Genomic DNA, 27,137 nt, shown 5'->3' with positions numbered 1-27,137 from the left:
CTTTCTGTCTTTCATAAGTTGTTTTCTGATAAATTTGGCCTAAACTGACTTAATTTTAGTATTATCACATTTCTCAGGTAGTATTTGTTTCCACAAATTTTTGCCTCAGTTTGGCCAACACCTTTCATTATGAATAGAAATTAGTTCTTTTAGTGATTCTTGTACCAAGCACAAAAATCCAAGCAAATAAGAATTTATTAGGATTTTGGTAAGTCTCCCAAGAATTTCTGGCACAATGTCGAGTTATAAGTTACTACTTGATAATTATTGTTTTATTGGGGAGGCTGTTAGTCTAATGTCTCTGAAAAATTACTGTATCTTTGATGATGAAAAAGAGCCTCTGATATCAATTTATTCTTCAATTAGGAGAGAAAAATACTCACGGTTGAGCCCCAATTTCTCGTAGATGATAAAAGAGTTGGGGGAGATAAGTTTGAAGAAGAGTTTCAAACAGCAGACAGAGTGACACGATACCCTGGATACAATAATAAATCACAAGAGAAATGCATAATTTAGTATTTAAAAATGAACTCTGCCATTAAATTATTCAAATGGAAATGAGAAAAAGGTTATCAATATAAATATTTTTTCCTTTTTAACAACGATAGGCTCCCCACGTAACCTGGCATGTAGTAATGTTAGGAATTCAAGGAAAACGTCATTTTATAGAAAAACCTGCTTCTCTGTAAGTCATATAGTATCACGTAGGCCCAGCAAAATTAGTTTTTTCTGGATGCATTCCAGTTTCCAGGTATTTCTCTGGTGCTATAGCCACACCCTTCACTTTCTCCTCCATATGTCCCTTCCCTTCCAGCTGTCTCACCCATCAGGGAGAATATTTCCTGCTTTTTTAACTCTTTCATTGAAATCCATCCCCAGAGAAAGACTGACTGTTTGAAATTTGCATCAGGAAGTTATCAAACAAGAATGTTTGATTATTTAGTATAAGGATAACTTTTTAAAAAACTGAAACCCACTTTTTTAAAAGGGCATTATCTGTAGAGCACAAAGTAGATGGTTTTTCAAGTGCATTTATTACTTGACAACTCTGAATAAAGTCTTTCTTGCAGCTCAGCATTCCTCAGCGTTGATCTTTGTAAGGAAGTTTTAATCCTCTTTTTGAATTTCTAAAGAAATAAGGCTGTCATGGTTCCAAATAGTTAAGTCTGGCTGCAAGCCAGAAAAGGAGATGACTGCCTGTTAAGTCTTTATTTCACTGAATAAAGAAAGGGCAGAGGCAGGGCTGTTCCAATCAATCAGCTGAAAAAGGACACCTTAGGGTCAGCACGGATATAGAGAAGGCATATCCAGAGTTGCTCAGTGGCAAGCTTCAGTGGTCTGCACAGGGAAAACATCACGGGTATCTACTGGGCAGCCAGTTAGAAACATTTTTTTGAAACTCTGAAGCGTAAAATGGTACAGGATATGTGAGTAAGAAATCTGAGGCTAAGGATGAGTTATAAGAAAAAAGAATTATTAATATATTTTTGGTTATTTCTAGATTAAATATTCATGCAATATAGGCATTAAATCAAGTTGTCTCAGAGAGAAGAAACCCAAGATAATTGGTGGTACTTCATTTGTTCATCTGTGACATCCTGGATTTCTGTTACTTGCCTGCTTTCACTAGCAATGTATGAGAGCAACAGTGGAGACAGAGGAAGGTGGAATAGGAATACACAGGAATGGCGGGGGGAGGATAATGAACTGCTATTTAGTTGAGTAGCAGTGACAGCCTCCTCTTTTGGGAAACTTGGTAGACCTGACACATTCCAATTTTTAATGTTTTTTTCTGGAGAGTCAGTCAAGTTACCCACAAGCAGACCAAAGCAGGCTCAAAGACAGAAAAAGTATAACTGAAATAAAATAAACACTGCTTTTACTCAGGCTAAGGAGGGTGGGGGTGGGGGAAGGAAGATATGATAAAGGACTGGACAAAATAAAACAGATACAAATACTCAACTCCCAGTATGCTTCTCTTTGAATTTCATGTTAAGGCCAAGGAGCCATCTATTGAATAAACACAAAGGAGATATCTAGTTTGATAACTGATAATTAGCCAAATTGAAAAATAAGGGACAAATAAATGTTTATTTTTCATTAACAAAGAAAAGATGATGATGATGATGATAATCATAACGACAACAATAAAAGCAGCAGCCATCTATTTACTGAACATCTGCCACGAGCCAAGTGCTACCCAGGTGCTTTGTACACTGCTCTACAGCACCACAGAAACTCATTATTAACTCTGAAATGAGTTTCAGAGAGGAGGAAACCAGCATTCAAAGAAGTTAGCCACCTTTGTCAAAGAAAACAATACAGACATTGCTATGTTTTTTCTTTCAACATATAAAAGATAATTTAAATGCAATTGATAAAAGGCTTTTTCCTCTCTAATTATTACTAAAACTATTTAAATATCAATTTCTTCTTCTCTTTCATTTATTCTATAGAAAAGTGTTGCTTGACCTCACAAATTAACATTTGTTTTTCTTAAGGAAAGGAAAAACAGATTAGAGTCTGCTTTGATCCATTTTTTCTTTTTTTATGAACTTACAGAAGGATGAGAAGAGATGGAATGAAGTCTGAAGAAAAAACGCACATACATCTCACGGAATATCTGATACAATTTGGAAGGTTCATGGTACAGAAAACAAAGTGGTGCAACTGAAAGAACAAAAAAGTTAATTAATAAGATTGCAGAACTACTAAAATTAAAAAAATAAGTTCACAAAACATGAAAGAATAAATATTTTCTAGTAATAATATTCATTCATAGACAAGTTTAGAATCACATATATATTCTTTTTTCATGTTGAAAAGGGAATATATGCACACATAAAAAACTGAGTCATTAAAAATTAAAAAGAAGGGAGTAAATTATAAAATATTATAATCTCAACAGTAGAATAAGAATGACACAATGGAACTATATAGGGATATTGAAAATTCAAAGTAACTTTTAAAAACTACATAAAGTCAAGTCTCTCTTTTTTTCAATTGAAATAATAAGAAAGTGACAATCAGGCAATTCATTTTTACTTTGTCCCACAAAGGATCTTTTGAAATTTTTAATTTTTGAAGTCAGGTAAGTAAAATATAAGATGATTTACGACTAGCTTTTAGAACGATGGTCTGCAACTAACTGAATTTGAAAATTAAAATTTTGATTAACAGTTTAGGCTATTGGTCTATATTGGCATATCTCAATATGTATCTAGACAGTTTTCATAGGCTTAAAATAAAACAACTCTAAGAATTTATTTCTCTAATGAATTTGAATTAAGTTTTCTTTTGTACCCAGTTCATGGCAGTTAAGCACAGGTGGGTCAACTCAACCAGACAGCTCATGGCTGACTGTCAGAAAGTCAGATTTTAAAATCAGATGCTGACCTGACAGTCTGATTATTCTGCACTTGCGAACGTGGTCAGGCTTTTCATCTTTTCAACACTCAAGAATTTTAGGCAGCATAAATACACTATAATGCAGATATATAAAACTGCATTACCTAAATATTAATTTAATAAAAGTGACTTACTTATTGGGTAATTTCATCTATGATATAGATCAGACAGGTAAGAAGGTCTTGGGCTCTATAATGTCAGTGACGCCCTGAGGGCAGTAGGCATTAAGTAAGCAGGGAAACCAATGAGCCAACTCAGCTCACTTCCTTTTGACAACGTGAAAGGAAAAAATGATAAAAAATTTTAAATTCTGACAAAACAAAAATTCGATTATCTGGGATAAATGGCGGTGCACAGTATTACTGATGAATAAATTCTCAAAAACTAGCATTGCAACTGAGAAATTTCACTTTTCTGAAGGGCAAAAGAGAGACAAATCAATTTTAGGGTGGTAAATATCTAAATACATCCAAAAAAACCCCTCCTTTTATATATATCTATAGGAAAAGACCTTTATGTTTTATATATATATATATATATATATATGTTTAAAAACTAACAGCCATGTCCTTTCACTTCAAAACTAATTTTAAAAAATTATTTTACTATCAAAATAAATTCCTACTTATTTAAATAGCCCCAACTGAGGTATTCTATACACTTAAAAAGAATAACTCTCATTCTAATTGCAACAACCTAAGAAAAAGCAATGTGGCACAAATACATGGTATTATTACAAATTCAAAATGAAGGTTTGGAATTCATTTACTTTTTGTGATGATGTATATTTTCCCCTCCAACTTCTTAAGTTATTGTTATTTAAAAACTTGTAATTTGAATCTAAAGATTTTAAAGATTCAGTAATCATTAATGATCATTTCCAGTGAAGGAATGAAAGAGAATTTTAAAATCAGCACTTTTCTATAAACATATATAATATAGAAAACGTTATAATCAGTTATTATTCAAGATGCCACAATTGTTGATGTTGAATTCCCTTATATAGCTATGAAATGGAAAAGTTTTAGTCCATTACATATAATGTGTAAAAAATCTTCTACATGACTTTATTTTCCATTTTAAGCATCTTTCCCTATTTGGTTCTTCCATAAAAATGAATGAGCTCATCATCTTTTTAACCAATTAAATACTGCACTATAGGAATTTATTTATGAAATCATAATATACTATACCTACAATAAAAACTTCATTAATCTACATATGTGGGAAAGGATAAGGCCAGTTTAAAGTAGAGAAAAGTTTTGAATAAATTTTTAAAAGAGGAAAGTATTAAAATTTTAAAGAAATACAGTAACTAAAACTAAAATGGCCTAGTACTATGTAGAGATCCTGGGGATAAGTTGCAATTATGCTAGTATACTGGTTCTAAATAAGTGGTCGCTGCTCTAAAGCATTTGTGGATGCTTAACATATTTTTCTAAAATAGTATAAACTGTATATCAAACATTTTGCATCACCTATTTCCTTAGCGAACGTTTCCCCCTTGGGTGTATAAACTTTAACCTATTAAAACAACCAGAAATGTGAATAGGCAGGAGTCAAAGATGTATTTTGTACCCTGAGAGTTGTTAGAAGATTTAAACTTTCCTGACGTTATTAAACTGTTCTCCAAATCGCTCAAGTACACCTTTTAAAAACTAATTACTTGAAAAATGCTTGCAGTTGGAATTATCAAAATAAAAGAATAAAAGGGCTAACATTTTTTATTATTAAAGGTAAAAATTTATATTCTTAACCTTTTTAGGTTTTCTATTTTAAATTCCTCACATATTTATAAAAGAGAAATATGCTGGAACCTCACTATAACATTATGTGTTACATTATGAAATTTTTGTTGCTCAAGAGAATAAAGCCAAGGGCAGCATAATGCAGAATTCCTAGGCACTTTAAATCCTTTTCATTGTATGCTGGTTTTAAAGGTTTTATATTATGTCATTCACGATGACTGTCTGATGTGGAACACTTGAGGGGTTTTTTACAAAGAAAAGTGTTAATTTATTGCTGATTCTTTTTACAAAAGTAAACATTAATGTATATTTCTGTTTAGTCTAAAGGTTGGGGAGTAGGAATAGTCGGGACAACAATCTTCAACAAGCTAATATGTAATGCATGAAAATTTAAAAATTAAGTGGCACTTAAGGCATAGAGCATTCTTCTTCTTGCTAATCTTTGTTACGCTTCCTGCATTCCTCATTCAATAATATGTGAGGACACAAAGGTGCTCAGGGCTCTCAAACCTGCATATGCGTTTGTCACGTGTGCCTCAGGATGACTGGATGCTTCAATGTAATTGTTGCCGTGCACACCAGCCAGTCTGGAGAAATCATGAACTCACACTCAGTGTTGTCCCTCCCTTTGCATTCTTTCTGACCTATTATTTTTTTTTAAAGACTTATGAGAATTAGTTTAGGAATTTAAGCAATCTCATTTTACATCTATTAGAACTAAATTAAATATCAATGTGTGGCTCTAAGTTCCACTGAATTAGAAAATGGAAAACCACAGAACCATTTTCCTGGTATGTTCAATTCTAATTTGACAAGCAATCACCATCTGAGCAATTATGATGACCCTTTATTTGAAAAAACTTTTAATTGGACATATAAACAGATATCAAATCCAATGTTTAAAAATGTTCACAATAACATTGTTAAGTGTGTGGTTGATGTAATATAAAGTGTGATTTTCATGTTTAATTTTCTAAAGTGTAATAAAAACAGTGAATATTTTAAAGCCCAACTTACCATACATTGAAAATCCATGAAAAGGGATTACACCTAAAAAAATAAAAAAGTATTTCTTTTCAATTAGTATACCCACTGAATTATTAGGTAAACTTTAGAGGATTAAAGCCAAAAATAGTGAGGTTTCCTATTTTTGCTTCAACTTTGTTCATGCATGTCAGAAAGACTTAGTGATGGGTCACCAACAAAACAATAGGCTTTTTAATACCTTTAGAAAAGCAATCTAGAGGTTTTCAATATATATCCAGTTAACTTTCTATTGATAAAGTTGAAAATTAAGACTGTGAATATGTGTTACAAAAAACAGAACAAGGCAGATCACAGAACTAAGTTTAAGAACTAACTATAACGGCCTCAGGAAGTCAATAGATTAAGTCCTTCTTGAAGCAACTTCATCCTATATACTGGAGTCCAATCTGTTAAAAAATAAGTGAGCATTTCAAGGCACCTCTTATATAGATGCATTCCCTTATAAACTTACCACAAATTACATCACAGGATGTGGTTTAGAAAAAATATTGGCAGGAATATGGTACAAATTCAGTGTAATCTTTGGCAAGAATTATACACAAGTGAAGTGCACATCCATTTAGAAGAAAATACTTGAAGCCTAACTTGGTATGCTAAACATCTTGTCACAGTCTAAGTGAAAAATTAGAACTTGTACAGCTTAGGTTCAAAATGGAAGCTCTGTAATATAAACACCACCATATATCTAACACAGTACTAAATCAGGTTGCAAACACAAAAGAAAGATGAGTTTACTTTTTTGAAAAATAGCACAGAAACGCTTCATTCATCTGACATGTTCAGAGGCAAAAACTTAGTGTTGGCAGAGCCTTCAGAGGTCACCGAGGGTAAGTTCTAACAAATGATAGTTCAGTCTCAGTCTAAAACATCCAGCAATAGGGGGCACATTCATTCACAATGCAACCAATTACAATCTTGAACAGGTTTAATTTGGGGGGAGTTATTTCTCATACGGAGTGAGACTCTGGTTCCTTGTAATCCCCACTTATGTTTCCTAGTTCTGACCACAAGGGTCACATGGAACACACCTAATTTATCTTTCCTTGTAATCCCCACTTAATGTTTCCTAGTTCTGACCACAAGGGTCACATGGAACACACCTAATTTATCTTTCCTTGTAATCCCCACTTAATGTTTCCTAGTTCTGACCACAAGGGTCACATGGAACACACCTAATTTATCTTCTATGAAAACTTTCAGAAATACTGGAGGACACTGTTCTCTCCCCCGCCCCCATCACCACCAGGTTGGGTTTTTTGTTTTTTGGGTTTTTTTTTTTTTTTGGCTCTGAGACTTTATGAGTTTCTTTAACAGTTCCTCAGACTGAATACCTTCTCTATTCTATTCTCCTCTGGACAAGCTGTAGTTTACGACAGTCCTTAAAGTGAGGTGATGAAAGCCTCTAAGCATTTTTCCTCCCTACACACCCCACAGCTAAAGCACAGTGCACTTGTGCAGTTGTTTCTGACCTAAGAAAAGAACTGTATTCTTATCTCTATTACATTTCCTCTTTGGTGAACCGTTCCAATTTGAGATAATCCTGGATTCTCATCCTGTTATCTAATGTATTCCCTCTTCTTCCTGGGTCCACATTGCTGGAAAGTTTGATAAATGCACTATCTATGTCCTCATCTAGAGCACTATAAAAATGTTGAACAAGACAGAGTGACGGGGCTTCCCTGGTGGCGCAGTGGTTAAGAGTCCGCCTGCCGATGCAGGGGACACGGGTTCGTGCCCCGGTCTGGGAGGATCCCACACACCGCAGAGCGGCTGGGCCCCGTGAGCCATGGCTGCTGAGGCTGCGCGTCCGGAGCCTGTGCTCTCCAACGGGAGAGGCCACAACAGTGAGAGGCCCGCGAACCGCAGAAAAAAAAAAAAAAGACAGAGTGAGGACAGGACTTGTCACTAGAGACCTCCTTCCATACTGATAGTAATTCATTGATCAGCACCCTATTGTGGTAAGTTAAGAACACAGACCAGGTATCAGACAGACTTGGTTGGGTTCATCTAGCTCTGTTGTTTAAGAACTTTGTGTGCCTTTAGGTAAGTTCCTTAATTCCCTAACCTTCAGTTTCCTCATCTCGTAAATCAGAGACAATGCTAGAACTACATAAATGATTAAATGAGATAATGACTGTAGCTCAGCCATTAATAAATAAATAGTTTAGACTCAATAAAAGTTAATTATTGATATTATTATTCACAAATTAGCTCATATTTCTTTGATGATTCTAGAAGTAATTTTATCAAAAAAAGTATGAGGAAAATCCAACATTATTCTGAACTAGTATGCCAGGTCAACCACCTTTAGAATTTTGTGCTGCATCACTCTTAAATTTCACAAGCTGTAATTCTCAGGATCTACCTTTTCCCATTTTCCCCTAGTCTTCTAGAACACACCACAGATCACGTTGTCCAACTGTGTCTGAATTCTGTGCTGTTTATCATTTTCCCTGTTTATCTCTGTTTGATGAGCCACCCTGTTCTTTCAGAACCTTCCTGCTCTTCAAGTGCTTCACACTCAACTGCAGAACTCACTTCCCTCCTCTCTGGGAGGCTGATGCCACTGACATAAATTCTCACTTGTCTGTTCTTTACCTCAAACGTTCTTCACACATTTCATCTGTTTTCTCACTTCCCTTTAGGGAGGTCTTTGGAGGAAGATGCTTCTTCCTTTTTCTTTTTCAGAGCTACCATCTTCACCTGTGTTCTTAATCCTGTTTCCCTCACTTTCTCTCACAGAAGCTATGGTCAGCTCTGTGGCTTGTCTGTGTTTGGCCTGTGAGCTAAGAATGGATTTTACATTTTTGAAAGATTATTTTAAAAAACAACAAAGAGGAATATGTGGCAGAGACTGTTTGTGGCCAGCAAAATTTAAAATATTTACTATCTGGCCCTTTACAGAAAAGTTTGCCAACCTCTGCTTTGGAATCCTGCCCCATCAATTTTCCTCCTCACCCTTTTGTGTGCATCATTCAGCAAATAGGAATTGAGCCTCTACTATGTGCCAGACACTGTTCTGAGGTCTGGAGCCTACTTTTTATTAGGGACAGGAAAGTCATGATAAAATAAGTGAATGTATGTCAGACAGTGGTAAGTGCCACAAAGAGAAATAATGGAGGGAAGGGGGAGAGAGAGGAAAAGGCTGGGGGAGGGAGGAGGTCTTACTGATAAAAGAGCCACTGAAGCTAAGTAGACGAGAGTCACCTGGTAAGAGGTGACCGGAGGCCCTGGGCTTCGCATGGCGATTGCTGTGAACCGGGATAGGCTTCCTGAGGTCAATGGCCTGAAGGTGGAGAGTGGTGGCATCGGCTCTCACCCCTGCTAGTGGAGGAGCAGAGGCAAGGCGAGGGTAGGTCCTATCAAAGTACTCCTCTCTCCAGTCTCTCCTGTTTCACTGCAACCTTTCAGCCAAAGATATTACAAATACCCTTGCTAATAATAATGACACCAAAGAAGAGGAGGAGGGGGACTTGTCCATTTTCTTCCCTGAACCTTACTTTCCCATCAAACAAATCTCTAATCTCTCTTCTTTCCTTGAAGCCAAGCTTAACTTGTAAAAAACTATTCAAAGTAACTTCCTTTATTTCCACATTATATATATCCCCAATTCCTTAAACTGGTTTCCACCCCTCTCACCCCAACTCCTGATGGCTGAATCCAGGCATCTCCCCTCTGTGTGTGTCCTGGCCCCCTAGCAACTGAACGTTCCTTCTCAAACTTGAGCCCACCAGGCACTGATGACGCTGTGCAGATCAGGCTCCCTGCCTCAGAAACTTCTGCTGCTCAGCTGTTGTTTTTGTTTTGTTGTCTTTTGGACTAGTTCTCTCTTCCGCACACTCCTTAAATGTAGCTACTTTCCAAGACTCTGTCATACTTGTTTTCTCTCTCCTTCTACCAGTATTCTCATTATTAACCTGTAATTCAAACAGTAAAAACCCAGTTTCCTGCGCCTCCTTCTGGACTACCTAGCTCTGTAAACAACTCCTTCCCTCCCTAGGCTTCACGGAAGAAAGCTTTGAGTCATCTTTGCTTTCTAGTCCTCCCTCAGCCCTTATACCTAAATGTGATTGTGTTCCTTTCCTGTCCCTTTAAGATAAAGAATGCTTAACTCTTCAGGATTCGGCCACAGTCTAAAATCAGCAGCTTCAGTTTTCTTCCCTACCCCGCAAGCACAACTCTAACCCTGCCAAACTGATGGCCAACCCTTCAGCCTCTGGGGCTTAAGGACAAGGGCTGTGGGCCATGCGCTCCTACACCTCTAGCTGTGTTCCGGCCCCACCCCTGTAAGATTTTATTTTATTTATTTAAAAATAAATTTATTCATTTAATTTGTTTATTTTTGGCTGCTTTGGTTCTTCATTGCTGCGCGAGGCTTTCTCTAGTTGTGGCGATCGGGGGCTACTCTTCGTTGAGGTGCGCAGGCTTCTCATTGCAGTGGCTTCTCTTGTTGCAGAGCACAGGTTCTAGGCACGTGGGCTTCAGTAGTTGTGGCACGCAGGCTCGGTAGTTGTGGCTCACGGTCTCTAGAGCGCAGGCTCAGTAGCTGTGGCGCATGGGCTTAGTTGCTCCACAGCATGTGGGATCTTCCCGGGCCAGGGCTCGAACCTGTGTCCCCTGCATTGGCAGGTGGATTCTTAACCAGTGCGCCACGAAGGGAGGCCCCCTTCGAGATTTTAAACAATACTCCTCCTAGAAAGATCTCCCTGACAGCCCCTGACTCTCTACCTCCAATCATTCATTAATCAGTACTCTTGTATCAGCTGATTTGCCCTGACTGGTTGAGGTACCCTTTCACCTCTGTGAGCCTAGACAGACCTGAGCAATTCTGGTTCCACTTTCTACCTGTGTACACTTAGGTTGCTTACTTAACCTGTTTCCTTATCCAGTACTGCTCTTAGACCAAGGCAGGGGGCCTTGGAGTAAGGGCCCTGCTCTGGCCCTCCTCTGACTATACCCCTCACCCAGAGTTCATGTCCCTCCTTTCAGACCACAACCCAGACACCCAAGACTCTGAAATTCCCAGCCCAAAGGCTCCTAGCCAGCTTCCAGGGTCTGCACAGCCTCTTAGGTGGAGCTACCTTCTTGATGGGTGCTATCCTCAGGATGGAGAGGTGGGCAAATGATGGTTATTTGTGGAAGATGTGAACAGAGCTTGGACCTGCAGGCTAGTGGGTCCACATGCATGAAGTCTGTCCAGATGTGGGGTAGAGTCATAGATAAGAAGTGGGTGAGGGATACCACAAGCTAGGGACTTCTGAGGAGTCTAAGAATTCTGAATCTGAAACTGGCCTTCCAGACTGTTACAAAGGTATATTTTTCAAGACAAGAAAACAAAGTAGACTTTACTTATCAGTTTATTAGTCTGATTTATAACTTCTAAAAATCTAGACTTATAGTAGGTGGGCTTCCAATTGCACTCCTGCCCTGGACCCTGCAAAAATTAGGAACAGACTTTCCTACAGCTGCAAAATGAGGACAATACCAATGAAGTTGTGAAAGTTAAATAAGATGATGTATGTTACATGCCTAGCACAACACTTGATGCAAAGTCAGTACTTAACAAATGATGTTTTCATTCTCTTATCATACAATCATTTTTTGTTTTTCTCTCTTCCAGTGAAATAAATTACCTGAGTACAAAAACTGTTCCTTATTTATCTCTATTCCCAGAGGCAAGCTTATTGCCCTGAATATAAAAGGTACTCATTAAATGTTTGTGGAATGAATATATGCAGTCCTAGAGAACCTACCTCTACCATTTTTCAACTGTTCGCTTCCTTCCTACTGCCAGGGCTGAGTTCAGGCTCTGATGAACTATTACCTATGGTCCTGCAAGAGCGTCCTAATTGGTATCCCTTTACCAAAACTTTCTGCCCTCCAACAAACTTTCGTAATGGTTCAGGTTATCTTCTAAAAAGGTTGATGAGACCATGAAAAAGACCTCTACCTCTATCGAGGATTTTCCTCTGACCATTCATCCATCCACCAAGTATTTGCTGAGTTCCTACTCACACGATTAATCAGTGTTTAAAAATCCACTCTGTAGCCTCTGGAGAGATTAAAATGAATATAACATTTTCTCTATATTTATGGAATTCACATTCTAGCCTTATAATATAGGCTAAGTGTCTACAGAGTGAAATTCAAAACCTTGATCTGATCTTAACCATTCACGACGGCAACCTGAGATATATCTACCTGACTCTATACCTACTGTGGTACAGCCACACTAGATTATTCATCATCGTCAGAACTCATCATGCACTTTCATACTTTGGTAGCTTTGAACTTGGTAATTCTGTACCATGAATTGCTTTAATGTCTATCAAAACCTTGCTAAGGACAAGTAACGTCTCAGAGAAACATACCAAATCTCTTAATCATAATTAAATGCTCATTCTTCTGCATTCTCATGGCACTTTGTTCACATTTCCATCACTATAATTTCACAGTTTAGTGTTATCATTAGCTGTTTGACAGATTGCTCCAGAGGACGGGAAATATGTTTTATTCATCTTTGCATGCATTTTATGACACCACATAGTTGATAATGAATATAGTTTTGCTGAATGAATGAATGGGTAGATGGGTAAGTTAATGATGAATAGAGAAGGAGCAAGAAATTTATTGGTCTCTAGTCGGGAGATCAGGACTCCACTGTGGGCTTATCAGAAACCAGCTGGGTAACCTTAGCAAAGTCATCAAACCTCCTGAGCTTCAGTAACTGGTTGTCATTAAAAGGGGCTAAGATTGTCTCTGAAATATCATCTAACTGTAGAGTTCTATGTTCAACGATTATGTCTAGGGCAAATACAGAAAAATTTGTGAGACGTGAAGAAAACTGGACATATGAGAATCTTCCAATGGTTAAGATTCTTTACCAACTTAAAAGTTTTTTGCTTTCTAAAAATAAAAAAGTTCAAAACCAGATTAGATATACACACTGAAAGTCAATATTCTAATGACACTATAGCCACCAGCTCTAGTTCAATGGAATACTTAGGAGGGTCCAAAGACCATCTTTCTTCTTTAATTTCTCTCTCTGTTTCTATCTTTGGTTGAGTCCCTTTTTCTTCCTGTGAACACCCATCTTTTTTCTATCTTCCCTAATTGCGGCTTCATTTTATTTCCTTTATTGATTATAAACTTTTAACAAATAATTTTAAAAGTTTATCTTCGCCTAATCATGTTGACATGTGAAAGAAAAACTAAGAGAGAAAAATAAGTTCATAAATAGAAGGCATATTTTGGTACCTTACAAAAATATAAGTATACATTATATCTTTCTAAATACTAAATATCAAAACAGGTTGCTATTATACAAAACCCCTATATTCTTACGTAAAAACACTTTTTCCTTCCTCTATTAAGTACTGAAGAAACTTTTAAACAAGTATGTTAAAGTAGTCAGAAATGAAGACCTTACTATTATTATTTTCATCTTCTACAAATATTAATTAAAGATGTCCTAAGTATAGGAATACCTTAATCAGGACAGAGCGCTTTTCGTTAGGAAGGTTAGAGTGAATGAATTTGTGAACTGCCAAGAAGCAAAAGGGATGCATGTATTAAGATGACCCATGGTAGGGCTCCCCTGGCGGCGCAGTGGTTGAGAGTCCGCCTGCCGATGCAGGGGACACCGGTTCGTGCCCCGGTCCGGGAAGATCCCACATACCGCGGAGCGGCTGGGCCGGTGAGCCATGGCCGCTGAGCCTGCGCGTCTGGAGCCTGTGCTCCGCAACGGGAGAGGCCCCAACAATGAGAGGCCAGCGTACCGCAAAAAAAAAAAAAAAAGATGACCCATGGTTAATCACACTTTCACCATATTTCCCCCAAGTCCTGAAATCTATAGCTGCTCTATAAGCAGCTAGGTTATAAGCGATTTGAGGCAAGGGCCACAATTCATACTGTGTATCGTCTTCAGCATCCAGCATGGTATTTTCTACAAGTGAGATGTTCAATATATGTTGTTAATGATGGAAATTCAAGCATTTATAAGTATAATCGCAGCTTATAAATAAGATATTAAAGTATTAGATTCATTTATGAATAAGCAATTAACATATAGGACAGGAGGTTCTCAATAACTCAGTGTTGAAATTATAAATGGCCCACAAAGCCATACAGACATGCATTCGAGTCTTGTGTGCCTCCAGGAAAGTTACCAACACTCTCTGAGTCTCTATTTTCATTTTTGAAAATGGAGATAAATACTACTAACTTCACTGGGTTGTACTAAAGCACCAACGAGTTAATGTATTTAAAGCGTACCAGTACAGTATTCAGTACACAGCAGATGCTCACTAACTATAGCTATTTTATGCTCTCAGAAGGGCGAGTACCACATTTAAGTATCAGCTTAAACCTAAGGGGAAAAAAATTTTTGTCAGTATTAAATAAAGGTTCGCTTCTGCTTAATCAAGATTAACCAGGGCTTAGGATTCCAGAAGAGCGTACATAGTTTGCTCTGTTGAAGAAGGACAATGTCAGATTCTGGCAAACAAACGTAGGAGGCATAAGAAGCAGTGAATTCATTAACACTCCAGGGCACATACCACCTAAAACATTTCTTTGATCTCAGAGGCTGTCATGTTCTTGACCAGTTTTTCAAAATCCTTTCCTTTCCCTCTCACCACTTCAGTCTTTCAAGGGCCAAGTTTTCAGCCACCTGGCCTTCATCCAAGAGGCACTGGGATGCTTGGGACACCATCGTTAATCTGGCCTCAGAGTTCTACAAGTCTGCTATGAGTGATTATTTTAAGATCCTAGCCTACCTCTATCTAACTGAAGAAAGTCTAAAATACTAACTGCCTACTCCATTCAATAGAAATAACTTTATAAAGTAATGATTTAATGGGCCTTTGACATAGTCCAGAATGGTAAACATCATCAACAAAAATAAATCTTGAACTAGATGAGATATAAATATGACTCAGAAAACACCCCAAATATCAACAAGCTTTGCACTTACTAAATATTTCCCCTTCATTTCCTCACTGTCTCTATTAATACTTAGCGTTTATAGTTGTACCATAACTCTCACATCTGATTCACTTTAACATCATTCCAGTTGAAAGCAAATTTTTACACTCTTTCATTTGGGATTACTTAGTACAATTTATTTAATTCAATGTTGAAATAATCATTTCCTCTGTTTATTCTCATTTCACATGTAGCCTACAGGTCAGTAAGCATAGGGATTAGGACAATGGTCAAATTGTTTTCTAGCTATTTCTGTTATCTTTCTGAATTGGAACTTCAGAATATGACTTTGTTAGTTTATTAAATTTAGTAGTTAAAAGTTCCCAAAACATCAGAACATAACCATGTTTAAATATCAATCTAGAAATGATACTTTAAATAATTAGTTTTTCAATTTATGTCCAAAGTTACACATGACATGAATTTTGGATTATGCGATGTTTTTAATTTATTTAATTAATTTAGATAACAAAGTACACTGCTATTTATCAACCTGACACTTGCAGGCAGATTTAAAATGATATATTTTTGTTATTTCTTCCAAGAGCCTTTCCTAATCTTTGTTGTGAGGGGTTGTCCTGCACACTGTAGGACGTTTAGCAGCAACCCTGGCCTCTAACCAGGAGATACTGGTAGTATATCCCTCCCCTCTGACAACCAGAAGTGTCTTCAGACATTGCCAAATGTCCCTGGAGGGTAAGGGGGTGGAATTGCCCTTACTGGAGAACCACTGCTCTGGAGTCCTAACACTCCTCTCCCTAATGTTCACTAGCAATTACTTATTTTGTCTTGTAGGAAACAAATGTATTAGCAAATTATGACGTTTGTTTATTTTAAGTCTCAGTCAGATCTATGTATGTTTTTCCTATAAGTCTCACCTCCTTGCTTCTATTCTTCCTCCTCTATATCCTTCTACATTCATTCCCTCGTTCCTTAGCTCACTCATTCAATAATGTTTCCTGAGCAGTGACTTTATCATGCATGATTCTAGATGCTAGATAATATTGGTCATCAAACTATTAAGGTTCTTGTTCTCTTGGAGCTTATGCTTTTATTCTACATAGTAGTCAGGATGATCTTTTAAAAATATTCATCAGGAACTGGAGAAGAGATGTCACTGAGAAGAGTGAAATAGAAAACTCTAAAACACCATCCCTCCGCTATAGCAATGGTTAAACTGGCTAGAACTGTTAGAATCAACTTTTTTGAATTCTGGAATCTAATAAAAAACTTACAACAACCAAGGAAATACTTAATAAAGAAAGATGCTACGGAATTTTGGAAAGAGAAGATTGTGGTATTTTAATGTACCCACCTACTACCCCCCACTCTCTAGTTTGGTGGCTATAAAGACAACTGTCCACATTCCTGGCGTGGCTTTCTCATGCCAGAGGGGCAATATAGATCTTGAATCAAAAAATTGTGGTTGTGTGTTTTGACCTGTCTAGTAGCTACCTGAGGGATTGGGCTGAAGTGGCCAGCCAGGTGATATTTATCAGATTTATTTATTTATTTTTAATACAAGCAAATGTATTAGCCTTAGCCACCTGGGGCAGCAAGGGATAACAGATGGGGCAAGGACTAGGCAGAATGAAAAGCCTCAGAAGGAAGAGATTGGAGAGGCATAAATATGGAGGGATAAAGGCTTTGAAAAGCTCCTCTGTAATGAGGGGAATCTAGAAAAGACCTGAGAAGAACTTCAGCTTTCACTTCTGCCTGATTTCTGGGCCGTGTGCAAGCCGGAAGTGAAAGCTAAGGCAGAGCCGTAAATGGCCTGGCTAAGCCTTGAAGGAGTATTCCCTACACAGAGTATATCAGTGAAGACTGATTTTAGTTTCAGACATTTAAGGAAATCTCTGTCAAATCACTAACTGATCACTAAGCTAATGGAACAGGGACTTCAGGGGGCACTCAATACAAAAAAAGATAATTTGTACAAAAACAGTTTAGAAAAGTCACTAAAAAACTACAACCCACAACAAGCAATAGCAAGTTCTGGGGAGGGGAGAAAATCTGATTTTTCAGAGTTACCACAATGTAATGCTCAAAATATCCAGTTATCAACAGCAAAAAATTTACTATGCACGCAAAGAAATAAGTATAGTCTATTCACAGCAAAACAAGAAATTAATAGAAAACTGCCTCTAAGGGAGCCCAGACATTGGACTTACTAGACAAAACTGTAGAACAACTGTCCCCCTAACTGGCCTGGCCCCTGTCTACCTCTCACCTCACCTTGTACCAGTTTATGTTTTGCTCACTCTCCATCCTGTTGTTCTTTAGTTCATCAAGTATGTTCCTCTTAGGACTTTACACATGTTGCATCCCCTTTGGAGTGCTCTCCTCCTCCTCCTTTGCACAGCTCACTCTGCACATTCTGGGCTCTGTTCACATTCTACCTCCTCAGAGGCATCTTTCCTGACTTCCTTATCTACAATAGCTGTGCCCTTCCCCCACCTCCCTACCTGCTATCAACTTCTGTTCCCTTTAATTGTTCGCGTCACTCTCTGAAATTACTTTCAGTTACTTATTTACGGTAGCTGCTCATGTACTTGTTTATTGTATGTCTCCCTCACTAGGATGGAAGCTCCTTGGCAGCAGGTACTTTACCTGTGTCCTTTAGTAAGTATTTATTAAATGAATAAATAAAGTTATACATGTTGAACAAAGAATAAAAACAAGAAAAGCTTAAAAATTTCCTGTGAGGAGTCTCCTTCAGCTCAGAAATTTTTGCTCACCAGTTGTTTAATAAATCTACTAGAGAAAGTCTTTCCACTGACAAGCCTTCAAATAAGGTGACAGGGTAATGTCCGATGCCATGATGGCCTGTTATTTCCATCCTAGGAAAGGAGATCACAGGTGGGGAAGTGAGTGAGCAAACCTCTGTCCCCGTTCAAGCAGCTGCCGGGTCAGGGGTGGACAGTGTGTCAGTGAGCTGCAGGCAAAGCTCTCTGGGTGAGCCCCTGTGACCACGAAAGCCAGGCCACTTTTGGTGGCAGTGGGAGAGGTGTCCTTGAGATTTCAAAGTAATCCCATCTTGGGCAGAGGTTGAAAAACAGGACGGGTAATATACAAATGTCGGGTGGTATTGCCTTGAGTAAAGAGCAAAGGGACAGTGGGCTGACTGCTCTTTGTCTCTTCTTGTTCTGCAGTTTCAGAATCAATCCCCAGAGAAGAATCTCCTCTGATTCTGGTAAGGTTCTAAAACAACCAGAGACAAGAAATGATACTTAAGTATTAAGATTATGAACAGCTTATGAACAGCTTTTAATGTACCCACCTACTACCCCCCACTCTCTACTTTGGTGGCTCTACAGACAACTGCCCACATTCCTGGTGCAGCTTTCTCATGCCAGAGGGGAAAATACAGATCTTGAATCAAAAAAGGTGGGTAAATTAAAATACCACAGTCTTCTCTTTCCAAAATTCAGTAGCATTTTTCTTTCATAAGCTTATAATAAATGGGTTTATCCCATTAAACATTAAACTATTTTTTTTTCTGGATGAAATTGTTTCTAGAACCTGTTATATACATCAAAATTTTCAATATATTAACCGCTTAATTTTCTTGTAAAAGATACTACAATGAACTCAGTAACATTTTTCTGAGGTAGTAGGGCATGGTGATTAAGAATACTGCTTCTTGGGACTTCCCTGGTGGTCCAGTGGTAAAGAATCTGCCTTACAATGCAGGGGACTCAGGTTCGAATCCTGGTCTGGAACTAAGATCCCACATGCCTCGGGGCAACTAAGCCCCCATGCCACAACTACTGAGCTCGTGCGCCTCAGCTAGAGCCTGCGTGCCGCAAACTACACAGCCCACATGCTCTGGAGCCTGCGTGCCACAACTAGAGAGGAGAAAACCCCGCACGCCACAACTAGAGAGAAGCCTGCACACTGCAACAAGGAGCCTGTGCGCCGCAATGAAAGATCCTGCATGCCTTAACGAAGATCCCGCGTGCTGCAGCTAAGACCCGACGCAGGCTAAAATACATGATAAACATTTTTTTTTTCTTAAAAAAGAACGTTTTTTTAAAAAAAAGTCTGACTTCTTTTCTGAAGTCAAAGAACTTGGGTTCAAAGCCTGGCTTTGCCACTCACCAGCTGGGCAAGTTAACACTCTGTGCCTCAGCTTCTTTATCTATAAATAGGGATAATACTAGTAGCTGCCTCAGAAGGTTCTTGTAAAGATTAAATGAATTAATACATGGGATGTACTTAGCACACTGCTTAGTATATAGTTCTGCATGGAAAAGCGTTAGCTGCTACTGCGGTGACTACTATTACTATTATTGTTATAGCAATATTTTTTTTCTTGGCGCCTTAGCTCATTATAAAAGTCTTAAATTACTATAATATGTTACAACACAATGATACTTATTTAAAGGGTGGAGGGTTATTGGCTTTTACATGAAATGGTCCCAGACCTATTTGCAGGAGTGCTTTTATATGCTGTTTTATAGCTTTTCTATTTCCCTCTGTGAGGTCTCTGATTTTCACTTCTACTGTTGTTAATCATTTTTCCTATGTATATCAGTTTCTTTCTGTATTTCTTTTGTTACAGGGGTCATAAAAACCAGCAAACCAAGTTTGTTAGGCATGTGTGTCAAGTAAAAGCGAATATATTCTAAACTAAGTTGGAAAAGCTCTCCTATATATGAATAGAGAAAAGAAAGTTGACTCCACGGACATTTCATTTGGCCTTTCAGAGGTATTTATTTTTTCTTATTTTCCGATTCTTATATAAATATAAAAAGTTATATGAAAATTAATTTTCTGGGGAGACAGATGTAACAAAGTTTACACATAAATGTTAAGATTAAAAAGCCTCTAATTTAGTTCAAATAAATACTCATTAAGGTCCTACTATACCTAGATACTGGAGGAGCAAAAATGAATGATATGGCCCTAAACCTCAAGAGGCTTGCAATCTAGAGGGGGAGATAAAGCATAAACAATTAATGCCAAGATAATATAGTAAGAGATACCGAAGATATTCACACTGGGTACTATGGGAGCCTAGAGGCAGGGCCCTTAACCTCACCTGGGGTTCCAAGGAAAGTCTCCTGGAGAGGATCATGCCTGAGCTGAACCAGAGGGCAGCCAGGTGAAGACATGTTGAATGCGCTATTACAAGCATAGGAACAGGAGTCATGAGGTAGGAAAGCAGCATAGTGCTTTTCTGAGAGTATGTAGCTGTGTTTGTGTGAAGAATTAATAATTTGTTATTGTTGCAATTTAAAAAAAAAGTGAAATGGGAAATGGTGAGAAATGAAGCTAGGAGTTAGACTGAATAGGGGCCAGAGTCAAGAGAGGTTGTCTTATGCCATGCTGAGAGGCTTGGGCATTGCCTATAAAGAAATGGGGAGCCATTAATAAAACTTTAAGGAGAAAAATGGCAATTTTCAGATTTTCCTTTTAGCTGTATAACTGAGACAGCATTGTAAAAGACAGAGAAAAGCTAGAAAAGACTGGAGGAAGGGAGACAAGTTAGGTGTCAGTTGCAATGAATAAACTAGAGATAGTAAAGCCTGAATGAGGGCAAGGTAGTAGTTATGGTGAGGTAGGGAGGGTTCCAGATGTAGTTTGAAGATAAGATTGGATGATCCTGGTGATTTATTAGATGAAGGGGGTCCAAGATTGAAAGGAATCAAGGATGACTACCAGATTTTAGGCCTTGAATTACTGGTTAAATGAGAGTACAATTAACGGGAGAGAGAAAGAGGACAGTGTTTGGTTTATCTTGTTGCTGTCGTTTTGTTTTTTAAATTTAAGTTTGCCTTTGTTGTTTTTCTTTTTTAAATAGTGGGCATATGAAGAGTAAGTAGTTCAGGTTAAATTTGCGTTGAATAATGTAGAAGTCAGAATTGAAGATATCACTTTTAGAGTAATTAACAAATAGAAGCAAGAGAGCAGATAAGAAGTCCTAGGAAAATGTGTGAAAAGAAGAGAAGCAGAAAAAAAAAAAGAGCAGCAGAACAAGAGTGGGGTGGGACATTGGAATGCCAGTGCTTAAAGAGGGACAGAGGAGGCTAGCCTGTGAAGGAACCTGGGACAGCACACTGAGAGGTACAAGGAGAGGACAGTGCCATGAAAGCCAAGGATGAGTTCCAGATGGGCTGGTCAGTAAAGAAGCTAGACGCAACTTGTATCAGCTGCATTTTGTGAGCAATCACTACACATCCGGTGCTGTGTCATACAGTGTTATCTCCTTTAATCTGTTACCCGTGTGCTATAGATGACAAATCTGAAGTTCAGCGAAGATGTATAACTTACCCAAGGTCATAGGGTGAGTTGGCAGAACTGGGATCTGAACCCAGGTCTGCAGGATTACAAAGCCCATGTTCTTAACTCTGCTGGAGTAAAAGAACTTCTTCAGGATGCAACATTATAGCATCATAATAAGGACTGCTATATATTGCTTTTCCAAGGAGCATATCTTAAAACTACCTGATAATCTCAAAGAAATGATATTCAAGGAGGTCACTATACATTTGATCACTTTAATCAAAACATACTTTTTTCAGTGACGTATTTCTTGAAATATTTTTATTTCATAAATATTACACTTGTCAAATCATGAGAACAATAAAGTGCAACACAAGGCAACCCACTCATTAGGGCACTGCTCCAATAAAGCCAAAAGGAAGGTCCTAGACGGACGAGTTAATGTCCTTCAGAGGAAAGCTAAGCACCCTGGACTTAGACACCTGAGTCTTCTTAGCTTTCTCACAAATGCTACTACTGGTCTCAAGGAAAATCAGAAAGGATATGCACAGTTCAGCAAAAAACTACCACAAACATGAAATTAATTAGAATAGTTATTCTATAGAAGGTTTATTTTAGATGATAAATTATTATCCATTTAAAGATAGAGAATAAGAAGTCACAGTGCTATTATAAAAGTTGTAATTTTCCTATTTCCCACTAGAGGGAGGAATAGCATTGCTCTTACCATTTGGTGGATAAAAGACGGCATATTCTTCTAGTCCTAGTTTTCCTGTAAGAGAAAACCATAGAGAGTTCCAATATGATTAGATAAAATAGAAAAAACTTTAAAAATTAATTTTGTGAATATACTAAAAATTAATGGAATTTATAAACTACTATAGTACAATCTCCTTTCATTTCATTTTATGATATGGAATTAATTTGAAAATACGCCAGCCAATCTTTTGGTATTAGCAAATCCTTTCATCAACTAAAGTCAATAATATAAACTTAAGCACTACAAGGTAAGTGATACAAAATAATTAAAAGAACAAATGTTTTCAAGCTCCTTAAGCACTTAAGAAGAGCAGCATCTATTTGTAAGCCTAGAATTGTTGTGTTAATTATAAGTAATTCTAGTCTAGTCATTAAGCTAAGTCCTAAGCTTTGCAACACCTCATTAGTTTACATTTTATGGAATGAGCTAAAAAGTTAAAATTAAATGTCTTTCACTGTATGGTGGTAATATTTTCTGAATTCCTAAACAATTGATATGGTCTGAGAATGAGGCTAAATATTTGAAATCAGGATTATCTCAGAAAATTAAAGTATATTCACCAAAATTAAATGTTTAAGTGAGTTTTAAAAAGTTTTTCCTCAAAACTTTCAAAGGTCTGAGTTTTTTCCCACCTTCTACTGAGGTGGGAAAAAGTAGGGAGCTCTTATCTTGACAGTTTTTCTAACACTGTTGAGTCTACTGAAAAGTCACATGCGTTTTTGCACTTGGCTTTAAGGTAAGATTTTTAATTAAAAAATTTTTTTTGGTTGGGAATGGTGGGAGAGAGGAAATGAAGAACTGCATGAGCAGTTTAGGTTAGGGTGGAGACAACAAGGGTTGATCTTGTGAGTAAGAAGAGAATGAAATGATAGATGGGTAGGTAGGTCGATGGATGGATGATAGAGAATACCTGCTGGGTACCCAATACTGGGCTAGGTGCCGGGAGGCAAACAGAGTAGATATGAGATATGGTGTCTGAACCATGTGGCTTATAATCCAGACTAAAACAGGAAACATCAAGATATGTTTGCTAAGTTTTCTGGCACAGCCTTTAAGTGCTTTAGAGGTTTCGAGGAGAGGGAAATTGATGATGGGTTGGTGGACTTGGAGACAATGGAAAATGTATATTGGTCTCTGCCCCTGGTTGCTGGCACAGAGCTCCTGAAACCCTTGTACTTTCCTAAGTGATAAGAGCATTAGGAGCATCTTTCATTCTATTGGGGTGACTCTGAGTGGGCTTCTGAACGGGCGCTGGTCACCAGAAAGACCAAGCCTTGATTAGAAGCCCCATCCCCTCATACTCCAGAGGGACTGGAAATGGAGTTTAATAATTGATCATGCCTCTGTGAGGAAGACTCCATAAAACCCTAGAAGTAGGGGGTTTGAAGAGCTTCTAGGTGGGCAAACACATCAACACTGGGAAGAAGACGCACTCCAACTCCATGGGGACAGAAGCTTCTATGCCTGTGACCCTCCCAGGCGTAGCCCTATGTGCCTCTTCATCTGGCTGTTCATTTGTATTCTTTATCATATCCTTTAACCAACTGGTAAATGTTAGTACGTGTTTCCCTGAGTTCTGTGGGCCTCTCTAGTAAATCAGTCAAACCCAAGGAGAGGGTTGTTGGAATGTCCAGTCTAAAGCCAGTTGGTCAGAAGCACAGATGATAACCTAAGCTTGTGACTGGTGTCTGAAGTGTGTGTGTGTGTGTATGTATGTGAGGACTGAGTCCTTAACCTGTGGGATCTGACACCATCTCTAGGTAGACAGTGTTAGAATTGAGTTAAACTGCAGGACACTCAGGTGGTGTCAAGACTAGCTTGTTATTGTGGGGAAAACTCCCCACATATGTGTGACCAAAAGTGTCAGAAGTGAAGTGCTTTGTGTGAGTAGTAAATTAAAAACACAGGAGCAAAACACAGTAGGAAAGAATTGGGTTTTTCCCTACATAGAAGGAAATAATCTGAGTTTTTCTGATACTGTGAGATATAGGCTAGTTCTTCAAGAACCTATGATTTTGGGGGTGGAGGAGTGGGAATCTTTCCATGTTTAGGGAATATATAGAGGCTTAGAATGAAAGTGGGATAATGTGGAATAAACAGAATCAAAGTTAGCTAGGTTAAGACAGGATCAACTGATGGAGGGCTGAATTAAAATTTGGCTGAATTTAGAGGTAAGTCCATTAGATAAGTTCTATAATCAGTTTTTCAGCAGATGATGTGAAAGAAACAAACAAGTAAACCAAATGCTTCTATCAATTCAGTATAGAAGCAATGTAACCAAGAGAGCCCCCAAGTGGGGGGAGCCTGATCCCAGCACTGGCAATGTGGGCCTGTCTTAGGGCAGGGGTTGTAGTAATCAGGCGGACAGTTGGACTTAGGAGATACAGGACAAACAGCATCTTTCTTTATGGGAATAGCAGAATGACCATACACAATAGGCTTATAAGCTTCCAGTGCTGGGTGTTCACTACTTAGTAAAAAGGAGAAATCGGGGAAAGGCTTCCAGCTGAAATTAGTTCAATTGCCAGGTGATAGCAGGATACTGAAATGGCATTATCTTGTAGGCAGCTAGTGATAAAGAGAAGAAAGCAATAAAATAGAATTAAGAAAGCTAATAGCATATAAATTATATCAAACTTTAAGTGTGGTGTAACCTTTTGAGAGAAGGAATAAAGAAAGCAAAAAAAAGAAAAAGCAAATTCAACTGATAAACTCATAGTTAGAAGGGTAAGTAAAAGTCAACAGATATGGCAAGAACAGCAACAGAGGAGAGAGCAAACAGGAAAAATAAAGAAGTAATTTTAAATGCTGTTTTGGGGAACCACTTTCCTGTGATCTGCGATAAGTGGCTTGGGCACTGATTTAAGTGGGAGTGAAAGATAGTTACAATAACCTGAGAGACATCTTATTAAATAATTTACAACAAAAATTTTGACAACCAATATATGCTATAAAATAAACAGTCTTGGCATGATTATGTAAGTGTTAAAGAATACTTCCTTTATATACTAAAATTTTACCTCTTATGTATGATTTCGGTGGTGAAGCACTGTTGTATGCAAAGTGACCCAACACAGATGTATCTCGGGAGAAACAAAGTAATACCTGGGTACAACATTGGAAAAAACAAACGATTAAGCACTGTTTTTTCCCCTTTATTTTGTATTGAGATATGGTTGCATTACAATGTTGTGTTAACTTGTGTACTTTTGATTTTTTTAACATCTTTATTGGAATATAACTGCTTTACAATGTTGTGTTAGTTTCTGCTGTATAACAAAGTGAATCAGCTATACGTATACATATATCCCCATATCCCTTCCCTCTTGCGTCTCCCTCCCACCCTTCCTATCCCACCCCTCTAGACGGTTACAAAGCACAGAGCTGCTCTCCCTGTGCTATGCGGCTGCTTCCCACTAGCTATCTGTTTTACATTTGGTAGTGTATATATGTCAGTGCCACTCTCTCACTTTGTTCCAGCTTACCCTTCCGCCTCCCCGTGTCCTCAAGTCCATTCTCTACATCTGCGTCTTTATTCCTGTCCTGCCCCTACGTTCTTCAGAACCATTTTTTTTGATTCCATATATATGTAAGCACTGTTTTATAACAGGTAATTCATTGCTACTTCTGCTTGAGAGGCACTGAGGTAGAATCTTTTAAGTTCAGTACTGTGCCTCTCAATGGGAAGAGTGCCCTCTATTGGTACACCTGTGGTAAGTGTTACAGTAGATACCAAGTGTGATGGGCAAAGTTCATCCAAAGATTTCTCACTGTTAGTCACCTAAACCTTAAACAACTGCAGAAAATGCAAGTTACTAACTACCAGGTGAATCTTTTTTTTTTAACATCTTTATTGGAGTATAATTGCTTTACAATGGTGTGTTAGTTTCTGCTTTATAGCAAAGTGAATCAGCTATACATATACATATATCCCCATATCTCCTCCCTCTTGCATCTCCCTCCCACCCTCCATATCCCACCCCTCTAGGTGGTCACAAAGCACTGAGCTGATCTCCCTGTGCTATGCGGCTGCTTCCCACTAGCTATCTATTTTACATTTGGTACTGTATATATGTCCATGCCACTCTCTCACTTTGTCCCACCTTACCCTTCCCCCTCCCCATGTCCTCAAGTCCATTCTCTACGTCTGCATCTTTTTTTTTTTTTTTGTGGTACACGGGCCTCTCCCATTGCGGAGCACAGTCTCCGGACGTTCAGGCTCAGCGGCCATGGCTCATGGGCCCAGCCGCTCCGCGGCATGTGGGATCTTCCCAGACTGGGGTACAAACCCGTGTCCCTTGCATTGGCAAGCGGACTCTCAACCACTGCGCCACCAGGGAAGCCCTTACGTCTGCATCTTTATTCCTGTCCTGCCCCTAGGTTCTTCATTACCATTTTTTTTTTTTTTAGATTCCATATATATGTGTTAGCATACGGTATTTGTTTTTCTCTTTCTGACTTACTTCACTCTGTATGACAGACTCTAGGTCCATCCACCTCACTACAAATAACTCAATTTCGTTTCTTTTTATGGCTGAGTAATATTCCATTGTATATATGTGCCACATCTTCTTTATCTATTCATCTGTCAATGGACACTTAGGTTGCTTCCATGTCCTGGTTATTGTAAATAGAGCTGCAATTAACATTGTGGTACATGACTCTTTTAGAATTATGGTTTTCTCAGGGTATATGCCCAGTAGTGGGATTGCTGGGTCACATGGTAGTTCTATTTTTAGTTTTTTAAGGAACCTCCATACTGTTCTCCATAGTGGCTGTATTAATTTATATTCCCACCAACAGTGCAAGAGGGTTCCCTTTTCTCCACACCTCCAGCATTTACTGTTTGTAGATTTTTTGATGATGGCCATTCTGACTGGTGTGAGGTGATACCTCACTGTAGTTTTGATTTGCATTTCTCTAATGATTAGTGATGTTGACCAGTTGATTCTTTTAGTGTA

General features: G+C 38.2%; 1 protein-coding gene across 1 annotated transcript in view; it reads right to left on the bottom strand.

The window, feature by feature from the left end:
- TBC1D19 (TBC1 domain family member 19) overlaps positions 1 to 27,137 on the bottom strand; it is a 154,868-nt gene that overhangs the window by 13,391 nt on the left and 114,340 nt on the right. The window contains exons 14-18 of the mRNA XM_082838743.1: positions 25,197 to 25,281; positions 22,144 to 22,188; positions 6,174 to 6,206; positions 2,561 to 2,670; positions 384 to 475 (exon numbers count right to left, since the gene is read on the bottom strand). Of these exons, the coding sequence (XP_082694869.1) occupies positions 384 to 475; positions 2,561 to 2,670; positions 6,174 to 6,206; positions 22,144 to 22,188; positions 25,197 to 25,281 (365 nt within the window). The remainder of the gene's footprint in view (positions 1 to 383; positions 476 to 2,560; positions 2,671 to 6,173; positions 6,207 to 22,143; positions 22,189 to 25,196; positions 25,282 to 27,137) is intronic.

Source organism: Leucopleurus acutus, assembly GCF_964270905.1.
Source record: "Leucopleurus acutus genome assembly, chromosome: 4".
Taxonomy (NCBI): domain Eukaryota; kingdom Metazoa; phylum Chordata; class Mammalia; order Artiodactyla; family Delphinidae; genus Leucopleurus; species Leucopleurus acutus.
The sequence above is the reverse complement of the archived record's forward strand: the minus strand, read 5'-3'. Positions and strand labels throughout refer to the sequence as shown.